Below are 16,071 nucleotides of genomic sequence, written 5' to 3' on the forward strand. Positions count from 1 at the left end.
ATCTTTAGGAATCCATTTTGTTCTGATGACAGCATTGATGGTTTGTTTAAAAAAAGCAAAACTTTTTTGCGCTAAAAATGTACAACATTGTGGTCCATACTCCCAAATCTAGAGAGCCATTATTTTTTGCAGAGAATCTTGGGAATTTTCTAGGGTACTGGATTTAAAATGGTAAACGCACTCGTTCACTACATAGTGAGTATTGAAGGAACTCAGACATAACGTTAACCTCTTAGCCTGTGTGTAATAATTTGTAAAGACGGCTGAAAGTATAGTTTGCTTTTCCCACATTGCTGGTGTTGAGATGTGACTCCATTTCCTAAAACATCCATATTTTACTTAAAGAAGTACAAATCAAGAGGTCAAATTAGCAATTCATTTGGAGACGGTGAAGGCCTGGAGACCATCTGCCACATGATTTTTTTCTCAGGGTCTTGCATAAAACATGCATGAAAATGACATCTGTTTGAGCAAATTTGATTAAAAAAATATACGAAAAGCTTTTATGAAAATATATGACATTTTATGACAATGAAAAATGTGACAGTTTTTGCATTTCTTTAAAAAAAATGGCCGCCAACCTGTTGGACCCGTGGTTATCCCATAATAATTTCAAAACTTTCTTAGGATATCCCCAACAGTTTTGCTTTCATTAGTGGATTTTGAAAACATTATTTTGATCCCCAATTGAGATTTTGGGCCCAAATATTTTTTCTACAGTTTTCCTCGCTGTGATGTTACCCTTTATTTTGTGTGAGGATTGTTTTTCACCATGGCAAATTTTGTTTTTACCGGATTCCAGATTCATGCTAGATTGGTGAGTTTTTAAGTATGTGGCAGGGATGAAATTTTCGTTCAAATGCGCAATAAGACAGAAGAACTACGAAAGTATTGAAATGGATCAAACTCTTGGTATTACCGCAACAACACTGCAGCTCCAAACTACATCTTAACTTGTCTCCATTTATAAGAATTCTCTGCAGTCAACAATGAAACTGGGCCACCATCTTAAAAGGTCGACAGAAGTTCAGAGGGTCACACTGATCTATTTTATTTCTCACACACTTGGTAACTCACAAAAGCAGTCAAATAGGCAAAAGATTCTCCAAAAAAGGCCAGAAAATAGCATTACATAACAAAACAAAAAGAAAAAAAATGATTGAAAGGAGCACAAAAACCAAAAAGAAAAACTAGAAGTAAAGACACAAAGAAACTGCAGAATGTAAAACTGTCAATGGTGAAAACTTTGTAGAAGCACAAAAAGACCAAAGACTCCAAACAGCCATAAATACTCACAAAGCAACTTCTAAAAGATGTGACTGACAGCAAAAACGGCACAGAGAGACTACAAAAGACGAGAAAGGCAAAGTATTTGTTGCTGAAAACTGACTGAAAAACATGACAAAAAAACTATAAAAAGGAGACGTGAAATTGCAAGGAAGATAGGAAATAAAGGTCTCACCAGACAGAAACACAAAGAAAGCACCAACAAATGGCAAATAACTCTTGTAGACAGTAGCAGTAACACTTGTCTGCAGTTTTAAGACAAATGTGTTGACTGGACGTCTTCAGGGCCTCACAGGTTCAGTAAGACGCTTTGAATTCCAGTGCGGTTCTTGCTCTGTGCTTCCTCTGCTGCTCCTCATCAGGGTGAGGGTTTCATTTCCCAACGCCATGAAAGATCATTAGTCATAGATTGATTTCGGACGGAACTTAATTGCATTTCCTTTTACAATCAAAAGTTGAACAATTAAGAAAAAAAAACCAGCAACTTGACCTTCAGAGTCTCCTAACTTTTTTTTTGTTGTTTAATGAGTTTTCCAGAACAATTAAATGAATCAACACTACAAAGCCTGCCAGCTTCAATGATCTGGATGAATGCAACATTGGAGCAGGTTAAAGACTCACTATAATAAAAATAGGATTTTAACATGTTCTTGTGGCATTATCTTCATAATGGACATTTCTTCATAACTAAAACTGTGTTTCTGAGTTTTTCTTTATTCAAACTGTTCTAGATCAGAAGCCTCCAGAAAAAAAACTTGTAGTTGTGTCATTTGTGCTGCAGATGGTGGGACACAAGCTCAATTCTATCCACATGAAGACACCTACAAGTGTACGTCTTGATTTTCCTCATCTGGCTGACATTTGACTCAAAACTGTACGGCTGAATAGCTCCAATATTGCTAGCCGTTTTTGTTGTACCCTAAATGTTAGGTTGCGAGGTGCTGTATGAGAGCGTAACAACTTAAGGATGTCAGGAATAGGGCTGGGTTGATAAAACTGATTAATCAATTTTAATCGATTCAAGCTTAATTGATCAATAATTAATCCATAAAAATATAAATCAATTTAGCACATAAAGTTAAAGTCAGCTAGCTTGATGCTAACGTTTAATGGAATTTCCCATAGGATGGCTAAAGCTAACCCGTGGTTGACCTAGACATGCATTGTTGACTAAATGAACATATTTATATACTCCCAAGCATAAAATATTTTTTAACTTAACCATTTGTGGATTAAAACACAGTTTTTGCTCATACTTTCTTCTTCTCCCTGAAGAAGGTGCATTACTACAATACAATCGCCCCCTAGTGGCCAAACTAAAACGCCCTCCAGGAGAGGCAGAACAAGGTTTACAATCTTAATGATCTGAACTTCTCCTTTTTAAGAATCTATGAAACACTGTATGCTGTTAACAACATGTCAACATCTCATTATTTCATTAATACATTTTAAAGTATGTGAAATGTATCAGATTGATGTAAATATATTCAACACATATTGTAGATTATTTATGTGTTTCTAAACAAATGTGTATAAATGTTTAATCTCAAAATTGAATTGAATTGAATTAAGAGGATTGAAAAAAGAAATCGGAATCAAGCTTTTGTGAATCGAATTGACTCGTTTCTCACGCCACATCCAGTCTGGTCCGGCCTCTGCATATGTACATTTAAGCCTATATAAGACGAGTATTAAAACAAGTTTCGTGCTTACCCATTGTATGAAGACAGGTCACACAGAAAAAGTTGTGAATATAAATCAAAATCACGGCAGAAGGAAGGTTTGTTTACTAGTTCTTCCCACATAAACGGCGGGTTATTGTTTGAATCTTTGGAAGTTTGGAGTCTTTCGAGGTCGGGAGCAGAGCTTGTGGCTGCAGCAGGACTGCTGATGTTAGACATCTCAGAGGTGAATTTCTAATGAACTCCTGCCACTCTGTAAAAACTGAATCCTAGATAAAAAAAAAAGGCTAAAAACGTCATAATCATAATTAAAATTCCACTGAGAATGCTTTTTAAAAATGATCAAAAGATAAGAGTTAGACTTGAAGCTAAAAACTCCGTCTGCTTTCCTGCTTCAGGAGCTTGATTGGAAGTGTTGGGTCTGCTTCATTGTGACACATTAATAGTAAAATGAACATTCATTTACTTCAAAAGGTTAATTACAGTGTCATTTAACACAGAGAAGTGGTTAAAATGTCATTTCTGAAACAATTACTCATAAATATGACTCTGATGATCTTAATCTGCTGTTATAAGTTCTCATTAAAAATAAATCACTTTTAGATCACGTTAAAGTAAAGAACTATTTTTGCTTCTTTTAGATTCAGTTATGTTTTTAGGGTGAAAGTCTGGACTGGATTTGGCACACGGTCTGAAGGTAAATTACCTCCTACAGCTCATTTTAAATGACTGAACTCCCTTATCGAGCATCTCTAGTTTCACTGCATTTCATTCGGTTTGATGTCGGCGCATAATATTCCCTGCATTCATCTGGAAGAAGGCCGATTAATTCCTTCGAGTTTGGACTCTAAGCCCCAGCTCTCTAACTTATTTGACTCATCGGAAAGCATCACAGGGCAGCGCTTTAATTCCAGCGGAGTTAAAAACAAAACTTGGCAAAGATGAAGGAGCTTTTTTCTCCCAAGCTGGCTGTCTTACATTGAAGTTAACAGGGGGCTTTGCTGACAAAACACAACACTTTGAAGATGAAGCACTGTGTTCGTTTTCAAGTATACAATAATCCGAATAAACAGAACTTCTGTGAGAGATATTTCATTTTCTCGTGAGAAGAATTTGTTGGAGGAAAATGAAATATCTTCCCTCAGGTCTTTTTCATTTTTAGCATCTTTTTTTTTCATCTTTACCTCATTTGTGGTTTCAAGCGTTTGTCAGTTATTATAAGATTCTCCTCTGAGACTTTTTAAGGCTCATGAACAGGGAGTATCTGTAAACAGGATGACTTTTGACGCCTTGTTGGAGGAATCATATAACAAGCCTGTTTAGCATGGTTTAAATTAGAACCCTCGACGGTCTTCTCCTCTTATTTTAAGAGTCGTTTTTCCTTTCCTTCCAAACAGTTTGAGAATCGTGAAGTTCTTGAGCAAACACAAAGCCATCACCCGCTGCTTCCCAGCAGGATTCAGCCTAAATATTTAATGAGCTGTACTTGCTTTCCTCCAGGCAGAGCACTCTGACTTACAACTTGAGGGTTTGATCCTGGCTTTTTCTGAAAGCACAAAATCTTTGATAAACTTTTATCTCATCTTACTCATGCCGGGCTTACTGCCACAGTCGGGCTGCTTATTGCCACTCTGGAAAATACAGACGATCGTCCTCCAGATGGAGCTTCTATCCGAGTTATCAGAGGAGACAAAGCGCCGTGGAATGAGGACAATTGTTGTATGATGCTGTAGAGAAGCTATGGGAGGTTGATCTATTAGCGACTTATAGCTATACTGTGTTGGGTCTGGTGTCTCGCTTTTTCACAATGCTCGACAGATTCTCTGTGGGCTTTAGGCCATGCATACTGTGCTCCTTAAAACAAGAATATGCACTCATGGTGCTTTGGGCAGGTGCAAAGCCCTGCTGGATACTGAAACGGGAAATCTATGAAGGAGGTCAGTAAAAAATTAGCATGAAGTGAACTAAAACTTCCTGGTAGACGACTGGACTGAGCTGACCTTGGACCTGACAAGCACAAATATAGTCCCTATAGCATCCATGACAGAGAAAATTACATTCTAACTTCAGAAACATGATTTCCGCTCCTTTTCCACATTCTGGGATCTATTTTTTTTTTATAAACACAATCTTAAATTTAATCTGAAAGGAATTAGGACAATAAGCAATAGTTCTCTTCATTCTTTAATGTGTGTTGACTCCAGAGGCAGATGGAAATTATTAAAACATTTCTGAAAAAGACTTTAAAGTCCCACTCCAACCATATGCTGTTTTAAAGGACATAGTTTCTGCAGAGCGGCAGTAGACGTTTGCATTTGAGTTGTGGATCCATCAGACTGGAGCAGAGCAGGGAGCTTGCTAGAGGCTCTACGTTACTGTTACAGACTTCTTCCAACAGCATTTTTCAATCTGCTCCTGACTCACAACAATTTGAATACTCAAAAATAAAATTTTAAACTTCATTTTCTTTATATGTGTCTTCTATCATGAGAAAATTTCCACAAGAACATGTTAAAAACACAGTTTCATCGGAGTAGGTCTTTAATGAAGTCATCTCCATTGACCGTGCACAAGTTTCCACCGTGTTTTTTGTTCTATAAAACCTCTCATTGTTGTTCTTGGGTACAGCACTCTGAAGGACCAGCTTCTTTAGCAGAGACTGTTTGCTTTTCATCTTTGTGCAGTAGTATTAGTGGTTGCCTTCTGAAATAAATTCAGTTTTAAGCATCAATTCTATTATTAAGATCTCAACTGATTGACCTTTTTAGAAAAGGATTGCCACAATCCTCGGTTTAAAACAGACTGTATGTTACACCATTGAACCAAATTGTCAGACGCAGTGAACAGTTTACTAGGTAACCACTAGGTGTCTCATTACACGTCAGATCACATTTCAAAACTTAGTTATAACAAAAAAAAAACATTGGTTTTTGCTGCAACGCCTTTTTTTACATCAGTGATTTAGATTCAAACTCAAAGAAACTGATATAATTTTATTTTTTTTGTAATACACAAACCATATAACAAACTGAATAAAAAATGGGACTCAAAAAAGGATATTTCACCTGAATGTTGAGTAAAGCGAGTCATTTTCTCCCTGATTTTTAAGGCTAAAAAAAACAACTTTGCAGAATTCTTTGACTTGATTCAAACATTGAATCTCCATTATTCAATTTTTCAGATAACAACTTTTATCCCAAAATCTTAAAAAAAAACCCACCAAAACATAGTCATTTAAGTGAATTACTTAAATAAATCAACTTTAAATTACCCTTTTAATAATAGGAAGAATATCTAAAATGCCTTTCAAAGCTCTCAAGGACACTGTACAAGTGAGTTAAAAGCACAAATAAAATCATACTTTTATATTAAATTAACTGAAATATTATTCTGCTTTAGTTTGATACACATTTATATAGTCTTCTATTGAAAGAGTGTTAAAGCCAACACCTAGAGAGAATGCAGACGGTGTTCCTGTCATACTCTCCCAGCATGACAAAAGTGAAGACAACGCGCCGTCTTGGAAACTAAATCCACAGAATACGAGGGGCGCCTCAGACCTTTTTCATGTGTGTGCAAAGGAAAGCTTTTATTTGACAGAGCAGAGTTTGCAAAAAGCCATATTTAATCTGGCTCCCGCTGTCTTAATGAGCTGTAACTCCCAACCTGGATTCAGCAGCACATTTCACCAGTTAGTCCATGCTGGCACCTGGAATCCATCATTCTAGAGTTCCCATTCATTATTTAAAAACATGCGAATCCTCATTTGTTCACTTGTTGATGACTGATTTTAAAAAGGCTTGATTAGCGCGTCCTTTCGGACTCATGAGAGCTTTTTAATGACAGCAGTGAGGCGCTGATGAGATTTAAAGTGGACACAGAACTATTACCATGCCATTTCAGATGAGTCAGGAGCTCTCCACTCCCGGAAAATTTGCAATAAACCAGATGGTACACAAAAACAGATCACATGACAGTTTTTCCCCCCATAAATTGTAAGGTATTTATTGACAAAACATATATGCATGTTGAACAACATAAAAAAAATGTTTTCAGTAAAAGAACAACAGCATTTTCCCTTAGATAACAGCTTGTTCCTAGAAACATATGGTGTGATTTATGATTTATTTATGGTCCAAAAATTAGACATGACCTAAAATTTCCCTGCACTGTGAGTAGCAGTTACTCCATGAGACAGAGCGCCTCACTTGTTATTCCTTTTCATAATGCTTCAAACCAAGGAGTCTTAAAAGACCAGATCTGCAGGGACGGGATCTGGAGCGCACAGCTATAAATATTAATAAGGTGCAGCAAACTTACACACCGTATTAAAAACTTTATTTATAACGATGTGCTCCAGATCTTGTCGTGTTGTCCTGACTATTTCAGACTTGTTCAACCAGTGAATTAAGCTTAACTTAGCCCCGACTACGAGGAGCGGCCCGCTTTTTACAACGCAGTCTGTGCACTCACACAAAAACCAAAAAAGTATTTCCAATCACGCATCCAATTTGTGAGGGTTTGGCTGACTCTGTTTCACATCTCTGCTTGTTACGGATGGAGGGAGAGCGTCAGAAAAGTCAGATCATCAAAGCCCCCACACAAAGTCTTTGTTTTAGACAGTATAAAAGCTTCAGTCCTCAAAAACCTGATGGAACTGAACACCTTCAGATGTGCGATTGTTTTTGGACAAGGTTATGTCAAGCATGTATTTAAAAAAAATAAAAAGGACCTGAGGTTATTTATCTTCATTTATTAACAATGTCAAATCTGCTCTCTCTTTCTTTACTGAACCTGCCTCCTCCCTAACGTCCTCGTCGCCTGTTAGCTGTGTTGCTTCTCTTTTTCTCTCCACTTTAATTTCTTCCTTTTTCACCTTCCCTTCAGCGGAAATGCATCGCGGTGGTTTGATGTCGGGCTGGACTTCAGAGCTCTCATGCACAATGGGTCCCTCCCACTTTGGGATGTCTAAGCCCAACAGCTCCATCAGCTGTTTCATGACCTCGTCCACGTAACCATGGATACGGAGGTGGGCCTGCTTGTCCTGCAAGACAAAAAAAAAGGAAAATCTTTAAAATAAAAGAGCATGAATCTTTACTTTAGGATTTTAAATAGCACATTTGGTGCAATTATTTCACAATATTGATAAAGAAAGGGCTTATTTTATTTTATTTTATCACTGGAACCACAAGGGGGCATAATTTATTGCTTTAGTATGCTGGTCCCAAGTCTGGGTAGATGCAGAGGACTGAGTCAGAAAGATATCTGACGTCAAACTAAAGCCAAATCTATCAGAGTTGTGGAATAAAGCTGATGAGTCACACAATGAATTATGTGAACAAGAACAAGAGGAAAGGCTGACGTCAAAAGTGAGAATTTGAGAGCAACAGTTTAGTCTCATGCAGAGAACGAGTCCCCCCTGATGATGATGCTGGAGAAGAACAAAGAAGGAGCTGCATTGTGTCTTGGTAGATCTGGAGAAAGTCCATGACAGAGAACAGAGGGAGGAGCTGTGCTTTGTATGCAGAGAGATGCAGAGAAGTACGTTGTGGTTAAGCAGGACACGAGAGGTGTAAAGGTATTTCAACAACCGCTATTGGGCTCTACCTACAACCATTAAAAATGCACTGAAAACTAGGTCAAACTTTGAGCAATCAGGGACTTGGATTTAGTAGTGATATACGGATAACATCCCTTTTTATTTGTAGGAGTCCCAACCATTTGAAAATTGATCATGGAGGAGGAAATTATAATTGCAGTTTGTGCAACTATATTGATCCAATACCAAAGTGGTATACATGTGTATTATTTTGTGTAAATGATTTGTGCAATTCATGTATCATAGTTAAAGGGTAACCAATCCCTAAATCAACTGTTTCTGGCTGTTGACTTCTAGAAATAGGGCTTTAAAAGTGCTGTCTGTTAGTAATTGCCACATTTTTGACAAATTAAAATAAAATGGATTCATTCTTAAAAATATTGTCAAAAACTGGACATCTACAGGTTGAATTGATGCATTACATCTAAATTTCATGACTGATCAATAATTTAAGTCTCCCATCATTTCAGAAGTTCCACATCATGATCTGCAGCTCTAGTAATGATAATAGTTCTGCCCCCAAGCCCCACCCCTCTCTGGATTTTCAAATTTTAGCTTAAAGTATTACTTTTTGTGTGTTAGTTCAAAGGTGTTGACGTGGTGTAAAGTCTGAAGAAAGGAATACTACATAAATGCAGGGAAGCAGATTGAGATGATGATAAAAATGAAATTTCCTTCATAGAGTTCCCTCTCAGTCGTCCCTCTCATTTGTAGGTTGCTTTATCTTGTTGTTGAATAGCACGGTGTTGCAGAATGCTGTAGTAGTCACGTTTGTTTATTATTCTGGATCAAGCAAAACAGCCCCGACCAACAAACTTCCTCCTTCATGCTTGACATTTTTACTGTACAATGTGGAGTCCTCCTTTCATCTTTTCTACACTAAGAAATATTCTAGCTACATTTGGCACATTTTTCAAGTTATGTTAGTGAAATACTGTTTTTTTCTGAGGGTAATTTGTGTTACTTATTTTTGTTTCAAGCTTTATTTATAAAGAGAGACAGCTATACAAGAGTACACACACGAGTTTAAAGCGGGTTGCGTGGGCAAGAAAGTCACAAAGTGTGATTAAAAAAAAAACACAAATGTATAGGAAATTACCAGTTATTAAAATGATCACACTTAAATGAGCTTTTAGTTTTTCTGACTCCTATATGGAATTTGTTTATATTTTTTTATTTCACAAATAAAAACATGGAGATATGGTTTGCATATATGAATAAATGAGGTTCAAAGCGCTTGTTCTCATTGCTATGCTCATAAAACCTAAAAACAATTTGCTTGAAAGAAGAAGAAAAGCCTGACAGCAGAATATTTTGGAGGAAAAAAGTCATTTTTGTTGGTGGTACCAATCTGTGGAGTGTGGATGCTCTTGACGTCTGGATTTCTATAAAACTTAGATGGCGAGTTATGATTGCATGCTTTGTTTAAATTGGATAGACTCTGTGTTTTCTCTTTTGTCTTTTGTTGAAAAAGTCATGGAAAAAGTAAGTTCAAATGGAGCTACCACTGTTCTTGGTGTTTTGAACAGCTAAGTGACTTACAGTTATTATTGACATATTTCTAGATATTTGGATAGATATGCCTGTTAGATTTTATTTTGATGATAGGATCAAATTTAAATAAAACTTGAAGCCACTAAAAAGCATTTTAAATCCCACTACAACTATATTTTTTCTACTGTAAAATCGTTCCCAGTGATCTTTTAATTATGATTATGCAGTTTTTAGCCAAAAATCAAAAACTTGTCTAATTTTTTAAAACATATTTTATGCACAGCAGCAGAAATACAAGTCTGGTTTGTGGGCTGGACTGTTGGCACGGACCACCCCACCCCCCTCCCCATCGCCAAGAGCTCGTGAGCTTATAGTATCAAGCCAGCATTAGCAGCACTAAAATAATGGTGAGCAATATTGGATCAATCTAGTTGTACAGATTTGAACTAGAATCACAATTCGCTACAACACGAGGGTTGAACGCTCATCATGTCTCGCACACCTAAGCGTGAGCGGGCCAGAGTCCATGCAAAGGGAGGGGGAGACTTTTGCACGCCCATTTCAGTAACTGCGTCATTAGTCTGAGTTTTTTAGCATCTGGTTTTCATCTGCTCCTGATTTGAATTAGGAAATACTCAGAAATGCAACTTTAATTGTAAATTATTTTATATAGGTCCTCCATGAGAAAAAATGCTACAAGAACATGTTGAAAACACAAAAATGGAGTGGGTCTTTAGGTTTAGTAGAAATCCAAACTTTTGTTCTGCTCAGATTTCTGCCACCAACACAAATAACTATAGAAAAGAAGGCTTGTGTATGCTGCAAACAGGGTTGGAATTTGTCTTGTCACTCAAAAAAAATTTGGCCAATGGGAACAGACGCTTGAGAAACTTCAGAAAAAGTCAAAATTGCAACAGCAGAAATCAGGATTTGCAAACCAGAGAGAAGGTGATGAGAACCCAACACAAACAATCTAAGAACACCAAGTTTGTGGTCCGCCAAGAATATTTTCTACTTAAAAAATGAACTTTTATTTAGACTGCATATTTTCGTCTAATTCACAATGATTTGAATAAAGAAATACTGAAATAATGAGTTTAATTTTAATTAATTTTGTCCTCCGTCATGAAAGAAATGCCAAAGAAAATGTTAAAAACACGATTTTTATTAATTTGTTGAAATAAAAAAAAGTTCTGTCTCAAATAAAACTCCTTAAAAATCTTGCAAAACAAAATAATGCACAAAATGCATACAAAATCATGCTCCCAAGTGGTCATTTGTAGAACTCCAGTCTCAGCATTTCTGTAGATTTGGCGGATCATTTAGACAAGATGCTGCTAGTTGGCAAAAAAGAAGCTGTTACGCTCTAATTAAAATACGTCTTTGGATTTTAAGGACATCATTAAAATGTTTCAGAGAAGAACCAGCTGATGTGTGTCTGTGTGTGGGACTTGTGAGTGACTCACATGCTTTGTAGGCTGCAGGTTGACTATAGCTATCCTCCCTCCTTTGCGCTTTGTGAGGAGTGGGAGGTCTCCGCTGGGTTTGATCTGCATGGACGTGCCCAGAGTCAGTGCCAGGTCTGCTTTCCTGCATGCCAACAGAAGGGAAGAACATCTTGCCTAAATAGGACTCCAACATTCTTATTTGCCCATTCCTGCTCAAGGGGAAAGCATATATGTAGGTGTACATAAAAGCAAAAAAAAAACAAAAAAACAGCAGTTTCTGGGTGAGGTGGTTACAGAGAAAATGTAAAATCAATTTGTAATTAATGGCGTCACTTCCATATGGGCGTAAGATTAAAAGAAATTAGTGTTAGATTAAGTTTCAATCATTTTCACCTGATTTTTTAATCACAAAAATTAAAGTTTTTCTTTATTTTGTAAGGTCATCAGGGGGTGAAACTGTTTAAGAACTTACTCATATATTTACAGTGGCTGTGCAGCATAAAAGTATGTTGGACTACAGAAACTCCATGATTTTGCCAACTGTAATCCCATCTCTAAAATAGATAATTCCCTGCTTCCATTCAGTATTAAAGCAAAATGTTCTCCTTGAGGTTCTGTGAGCACATATATAACAAAATACGGGATATAACTCGCATCAAAACCGTAAGTATGCACAGCATGATAGCAGTCCGCCTTCAAGATTAAAGCCCCTCTGCCTTGAATGACACGCAGCTTTTTCCCATTTTCTTCCTGCCGTCAACAAACAACCCAGGGTTCAAAGGTCGCTGCTCCAAATCTCTATTTTTTTTTCTATTTGAATGGTAATTCAGCATCTATTATGTGGCTGCACATCAAGGTGACACACAATTCATCTTACTGCTTTGTAAACATTCGCTAAGAGCTTTTGTGGATAAAGGACTGAATGAGAATCTTGCGAGAGAGGAAACATTGGATGCAAATGGTGATCCGTGAATAAACCCCAAAAAAAGGGGGCTTTCGCTTCACCGTTTCTCTGGATGAGAGAACGCCGACACCAAAGCCATGGAGAGCTCAAACAAATCAATCCAATACTTCGTCTCACATTCCTCACTCCAAAGCGAAGGTTTGAACTAAAGCTGGTGCCTTTTGGCAAATGATGAAAAAAGGGTGTCAGAGGAAATAAGTGCTGAAAAGAGTAGATATTGCGTGTTTTGTGGTTACAAAGACAGCTGATGAAACAAATGATGCACCTTCGATCGTCTCACCTGCTTGCATCATCCGCTCGGTTCAGATCCCTGTCAGGAAGAGCGTCTTCCCAATCCAATATTGTGCTGATCAGCTTCCCTCTTTTGTAAATAAAACAACAATAGCTTTATTGTGACATGCTGTTCGTACATTTCTGAAGTGCACGAGCCCACCATGAGATACCTGCAGGCCCTCAGTCCTCTGGATCGCACCACACTGCAGAAGCGCCCTGTTGGTTTGAGTCCCATCACGCCAATCACCTTGTCTCTGACATATTGTCTGGAAAACAACAAATCCCACAATGCAACACTCATTGTCAACCAAACTATTTTCTTTTACAAACAGGTATATTGAAGTACAAAGGAGTATTATGGCCACCATAAAAGAAAAAATAAAATATGAGAAAAAAAATTGAGAAATTGTGAAAATAAAGTTATAAAATTATTTTAAAAATATCAAGATTAAATAAGAACAAATTCATAAAAATGTGAGGTTAAAAAAAGTCAAGATCCTATGAGAAAAAAAATCTAAAATTATAAGAAATGGATTATAAGGATTATGAAATGAAACAATTTTTAAGTTACGAGAAAAAAAGTCAACATTTTACAAGGAAAAAGTTGCAAAAATATGAATAAAAAATATGTTATTAAAAAAAACATTAAAATTATGAGAAAAAAATGTATGATTTTAAAAGAAAAAATCTTAAAATTATGAAAAATGTTGTGATTTTGTGAGAACAAATTCTTAAACATGTTGAGGAAAATTTAAGATTATATGAGAAAAAAGTATTACAACTGTGAGGAAAAAATTTAGGATTATGCAAAAAAAATATTAAAATTATGAAGAAAGATGTCAAAATTTTACAGGACGAAAACTGTAAAACTATGAGAAAAAAGTCATGATTTTGTGAGAACAAATTCTAAAAAAATGTGCGGAAAAGAAGTCAAAGGAAAATGTTTTAAATTATGAGAAAAAAGTCAGAATTTTACATTGCAAAAGCTGTAACATTATGAGAAAAGAAGTCAAAATTAACAAGAAAAAGTTCTAAATATGAGAAAAAACTCAAAATGTTATGAGAATAAAGTTGTAAAATTATTGGAAAAAAAATCTAGAATTTTTTAAAAACAAATTCTTAAAACTAAAAATGAATAGAACTAAAAAATTTACAAGAAAAAAAACATGAAATTATGAAATAATTCAAAATTTAACTAGAATAAAGTTGTGGAATTGTGAGAAAAAAAGTTTAAAAAAATTCTAGAACAATATTGTACATGTATAATTCAAAAATGTGTAACCTTAAAAGGAGAAAGTCATGCTTTTTAAAAATAAAGGTATGATTTTCTAAAAATAAGTTTAACCCTTGTGCTATCGTAGGCATGTTTGCATTAAAAGTGGGGTCACCTGGACCCCACAAGATTTTTGTTTCCAATGATTTTTTATCTTCACTGATGTCTGTGGCATGAAATCCTGTCCAAATTTGTCCACTTGTGTCATGGGAGGGCTCACACATCAATGTAAGAGTGGGGTCATCTGGATCCCAGAGGATAGCAGGGTTAGAAAGTTAAATAAAGCAGATTCAGCTTCATTCTTAAGAGGGGTGATGTCCTGAAACATAAATTAAATGTTGCAGGACAGTAATGTTCAACTGTCTTTTTTGAAACAGTTTAAAAGCTAAATGTAACATTTGCTTTTTTAAAAAGAATGACTTTTTCCTTTTAAAATTAGGATTTTTTAAGGATATTTCTATGACTTCTTTCTCATATTTTTATGACTTAATTCTTGTAAAATGTTTACTTTTTTCTCAGAACTTTATCCTCTCCTATTGTTTTTCTTTTATGGCAGCTCCAACACTCCCGTCATGGATAAGCACAACAAAAAAAGCAACTTAATATGACAAATATTTACCTTTAACAATCTTTCAAAAAGAATAAAAAGGTTCATAAGCATTTAAGTGATTTAGTTTGATTTTTAGTCCAACAAGTTTTATTTCTTGCCTGATGGACTTCATGGAAATCTGTCTTGTTCCTGGAAACATCTGAGATAACCCGCGTAGATTAACTGTCCTCACACAGAGCGAACGTTGCTTTCCAGGAGAGTTCAGGGGAAATATGTGGATTAATTATGAAGTTGCATGGTGTGTTTAGAGAGGACATGGCACAAACAACGCCATCTCTGAGGCTTTTGTTCTGAGCAGGCGTGTTTTCCAGCTGCTGCAGGCCTCCTGTCCTCTGAGCTGCTGCCTTCATCCTTTAGGTTTTCCAAATGAATATTTACTGGAATGTTTAATCAACAATGAACCCCTATCATCAATGAAAGGTTTGCACACAGACGGCACATTTCTGCAGGAGGATAGTGAGCGCGGTTTCAAAGTGAACTCTGGAGGCAGAGAGCAGTGGATGAACCTCCTCGCTGCATATTTAATAGCTCAAGTTCCAGCTGCACGCTCTGTCGATTTAAAGACAAGTGCACCTCTAAACTGAACATGAAATTCAGTAAAAGACAGCAACTTGTTCTGGTGACAACAGCTTCACAATAGCAAAAATCACACACGTTTGGGCCTATTGGGTTCACACGTACCTTCCACACTTCTCACACTCCTCCACAAACATGTTTCCGTGAAGCTCTGATAACTTGTCCCTAAAGTGGAAGACAAACGGAAAAAAGTCCAGAAAGTTAAAAGAACAAAAACAATTATATTTTTTTTTACCTCAACCGTTGTCTCATTGCCTCAAGGCCTTATCTGGGCCCTTAACATATTTCTTCTTTTTCCACTCATGCTCTAATAAATATTCTGAGCACTCGTATTCTCCTCTGAGTTTCCCCTGGCGCTCCAGCAGATTAGTCCCAACCAGTTTACAGTAGCGGCTCATCTGCCGTTTCCGTGAGCTCCTTTGAGAACTGCCACTTCAATGTCTGACCTCGTTTCAGGAAACCTGATTGAGGGGGGAAGAAGAGTTAATCAATGCCTTCCAGGAACGTACGGCATGAATTATGGGTAGATGTTTCCACATTAACACCGGCAGTTGTTGGTTTAATCAGCGGAGATTACGTTTTGAATTCTCAAGCAGAAATAGAAAAGAGACGAGACTAGACGAAGCGAGATTAAAAAAAGAGATAAATGTTGACAAACTGGACAGTAGCTATAAAATACAATATTACAAAACAAAAAGATAAGATAAGCGAGAGTTAAAGGATATGAGAAATTAGATGCCATTTATTTATATTATATTTAAATGCAGATCCTTTGACTATCCTAGAAAAGTGTATTAATTTCCATAATTCCATTAAAATACAGTGGTGTGAAAAACTATTTGCCCCCTTCCTGACTTTTTATTCT

General features: G+C 36.5%; 1 protein-coding gene across 1 annotated transcript in view; it reads right to left on the reverse strand.

The window, feature by feature from the left end:
• Window positions 1-6,943: 6,943 nt before the first annotated feature.
• sirt6 (sirtuin 6) overlaps window positions 6,944-16,071 on the reverse strand; it is a 19,336-nt gene continuing 10,208 nt past the window's right edge. The window contains exons 4-8 of the mRNA XM_024274128.2: window positions 15,312-15,371; window positions 12,918-13,013; window positions 12,755-12,835; window positions 11,529-11,652; window positions 6,944-8,013 (exon numbers count right to left, since the gene is read on the reverse strand). Coding sequence (XP_024129896.1) covers window positions 7,708-8,013; window positions 11,529-11,652; window positions 12,755-12,835; window positions 12,918-13,013; window positions 15,312-15,371 — 667 coding nt within the window. The 3' untranslated portion in view covers window positions 6,944-7,707. The remainder of the gene's footprint in view (window positions 8,014-11,528; window positions 11,653-12,754; window positions 12,836-12,917; window positions 13,014-15,311; window positions 15,372-16,071) is intronic.

Source organism: Oryzias melastigma, linkage group LG17, assembly GCF_002922805.2.
Source record: "Oryzias melastigma strain HK-1 linkage group LG17, ASM292280v2, whole genome shotgun sequence".
Lineage (NCBI taxonomy): Eukaryota > Metazoa > Chordata > Actinopteri > Beloniformes > Adrianichthyidae > Oryzias > Oryzias melastigma.